Raw genomic sequence first — 3,208 nt, 5'->3', positions numbered from 1 at the left:
GGTGTTGATTGGTGGTAGAGATGATGGTAGCAGGTGGTGCTGACGGTGGTGAGCAATGAGTAGGGTGATGGTGACAGGTGGTGGTGATGGGTGGTGGTTGAGACGAGTGGTGGTGATGGTGGTGTTGGTGATGGAGGTGATGGGTGGTGGTGGTAGTGGTGGTGGGGGTGGCGAGTGGTGGTGGTGGTGGGTGGTGGTTTTGGTGGGTGAAGGATGTGGTGGTAGTGACGAGTGGTAAGGGCAGGTGGTGGTGGTGGATGGTGGATGGTGGAGATAAGTGGTGGTTAGTGGTTATGGTGGGTGGGGTGTTGGTTACGGGTGGTGAAGATGGGTGGTGGAGCCGAGTGGTGGTGATGGGTTTGTGGTTGTCGGTGGTGGTGGTTGGTGGTTAGTAGTGGGATGATGGTGGTGGTGATGGGTAATGGTTTTGGTAGGTGATAGATGGGGTGGTGGTGGTGACCGGTGAAAGTTGGTGGTTGGTAGCGGGTAGTGGTGGTGATAGGTGGTTGTTGTGGGTAATGGTAGTGGGTTGTAGGTTGTGGTAATGGGTGGTTGGTAGTGGTGGTAGGTGGTGTGTGGTGTTGGGGTGGTGGTGGGTGATGCTAGTGGATGGTGGTAGTGGGTTTTAGGTTGTGGTGATGGGTGGTTGGTAGTGGTGATTGGTGGTGGTTGGTGGGTGGTGGTGAGTGGTAGGTAGTGGTGGTGGGTGGTGAATGGTGTTGCTTAGAGGGTTTTTAATTGTTTGTAATTATTTATTGATTTATATAAATATTATTTTATAATTTTAAATAAAAAAATTGTATGGTTCAAATTTGGTCTCAAATGTTCTCGCAATAAGAAATGTTCTCGATTGATTCGTCATGCACAATCAAAGCAAAACTAAAATGACTACATTTGGTCACAAACACCCCTTCATCTTAATATCTAATATTATGCACCGATGTGTTTTTATATATGTGTATGTGTGATTGAATGTAACTATGCATGTATATATGAATGAGAGAAAACCTGTTACAACGATTTCTATAAATTTATTAATTATGCATGCATTAAAGCAGAGTCTTAGAACTTAGGAGAATATAAATTATGCTGGAATGAAGATGAATTATTATTTATAAGATTAAAACGGCCTATAGATTCCCAAACAAATGACTAGAATATGCGAAAATCCAAACTTGATAACCTAGTTCCACCATGCTCAATATAGTAAGCCATCAATACTACTTAAAGGTGTTAATTATATGTTGTATTTGCGGTTTACCGAAAACAACTACACTATTTATTAAAATACACAAAATCAAAAATATCAAATAAAAATTTATGTTAGACTTAGACAGGTGTTTACATAGAATCTTTATTCCAACTCAATGAAAGACATTTTATATATAGCTTGAATTAAGCTCATAACTATATAAAAGTCTAATGCTTGTTCCACATACGCACCTTAGAAAAAGTCAAAGCCAGAGTTACAAGTTTACAATATTCTTTTTCCTACTTGAGAGTTGAGAAAGACGTATTCTGGTTACAACCGATCCTTTTTCTTGTAGCATGCATGGTGCTTATTTGTGATTTGTGAAAGATAGTCAAACGTGGTCTACGTTTGATTCCACATGAGGTATAGTTGGTGTTGTTAAGGTTTCCAAGAATACGTAGCTAAAGACAACCGTAGGGTAGGGCATTCTTTAGCCCCAAATTAATAATATAATAAAATGCTTTGTTCACTAGTATGGCGAAGGAAACAGTTAAACAATGATGGCCCTAACTCATTACTTGTCATCTTTTGTCGTCCCTTTATATATGATTAATTTAGCTCTCCCATAATAAATAATTTAATAGTAGTTATTAATAATATAAACAGAATAACACTTGGTGCAAAAACTTTCACATATTATATAGATTGGTATGCACCATAGAAACACCCAAGCTACAAATACATTCTTCTTTTTCTAGATAGTTATGAAAGCTTCATATCGTCATTTGCTCCTTTTTCTGGTAGTATTGATCTTTTTCATAGACGATGCTCGCATGGTGTCTCTAGTTGATCCCACGTACGGATTTGTTGATGTAATGTTAAACGAAAGCAACTTTGAGTACCAGAAGCCTTATGATACGCCACTCTGTCAACGTTACATATATCAAAATGGTACTCATCGTTTTTGGGTGTATTCAGACGATAAGCCACACCATCTAGGTAGCAACACACAACCACGTACTGAAATTCGCATACTTGTAATCTCCCTCCCCTCCTTCCCTCTCCCTCTTTTTTTTTTTAGATTCAATACTTTTTTTTATTATGTGTCCTAAAGCTATACTTAAAGAAACGTTATCTAGTCTAAAAATGATTTGGTTAAATATTAAGATGCGAACGTTGTATCTAATTTGTGTGTGTGTGTGTGTATATATATATATATATATATATATATATATATATATATATATATATATATATATATATATATATATAAATGACAAAAAAAATAATCTATATCGACTTTTGTATTTAATGATGTAGCCGGATTATACTTCAGGAGTATGGCAATTCGAAGGGCTTGCCTTCATTCCAAATGGAACTAGTGGTGCCACTATAGTTCAGATCCATGGTGCAGCCCATGGTAACACCACATCGTTGTTGAGGATCTATAATGGAGAGATGAGATACTATAGTACACAAGTGATAGATACTAATCTATATGATAGATGGTTTAAAGTTAATCTAATACATGATGTGGACGGAGGGAAAGTAATTGTTTTTGTTGATAACAAAAAGAAACTCAAAATACATGATCAAGGCCCCGGTTTGTTGCATTTCAAATTTGGAGTCTACGGTGCACCGAGAAATATTAGTTACTACATGGAATCGAGGTGGAAAGACGTCAAAATTTATAAAAAATATTGATGGAAAAACTTGTACCTCTACCACAAATAATTTGTTTATGCTTTTAATGTGAAGTTGTAATGATGCACCATTAATTGACTCTTTTACTACACTAATAGATGTATGAGGTCAGTTAAGGCATTTCAACATGGTGTCTTGCAAAAATGTTGTGATGGAGGTTTTTTGGCGATTTTACAGGCCCATCATGGTTATTATATTGTGTGACCTACAAAATGGCTATTTCTGCTATCTATAAGTGTTTTAAGATGTTCTTTGTTTTTCACTATAGCATAATACAGGGTTCAAAGCTAATTGAATGCTTTTGGAGTCGCA

At 37.1% G+C, this 3,208-nt stretch overlaps 1 protein-coding gene across 1 annotated transcript; it reads left to right on the top strand.

The window, feature by feature from the left end:
- Window positions 1-1,956: 1,956 nt before the first annotated feature.
- On the top strand, window positions 1,957-2,949 carry LOC111919491 (citrate-binding protein). Its single transcript, XM_023915041.3, has 2 exons — window positions 1,957-2,229; window positions 2,513-2,949. Exons 1-2 carry the CDS (start codon window positions 1,957-1,959, stop codon window positions 2,894-2,896), a joined length of 657 nt encoding a protein of 218 aa, XP_023770809.1. The 3' UTR covers window positions 2,897-2,949.
- The last annotated feature ends 259 nt before the right edge of the window (window positions 2,950-3,208 follow it).

This window comes from Lactuca sativa, chromosome 9 (assembly GCF_002870075.4).
Source record: "Lactuca sativa cultivar Salinas chromosome 9, Lsat_Salinas_v11, whole genome shotgun sequence".
Classification (NCBI taxonomy): Eukaryota; Viridiplantae; Streptophyta; class Magnoliopsida; order Asterales; family Asteraceae; genus Lactuca; species Lactuca sativa.
Note: the sequence above shows the minus strand (reverse complement) of the source record. Positions and strands in the feature narration are given on the sequence as shown.

Coding starts and splice junctions, on each gene's coding strand:
- LOC111919491 (XM_023915041.3), top strand. CDS start 1,957: ATGAAAGCTTCATATCGTCATTTGCTCCTTTTTCTGGTAGTATTGATC. Junction 2,230..2,512: donor GTACTGAAATTCGCATACTT/GTAATCTCCCTC, acceptor TTAATGATGTAG/CCGGATTATACTTCAGGAGT.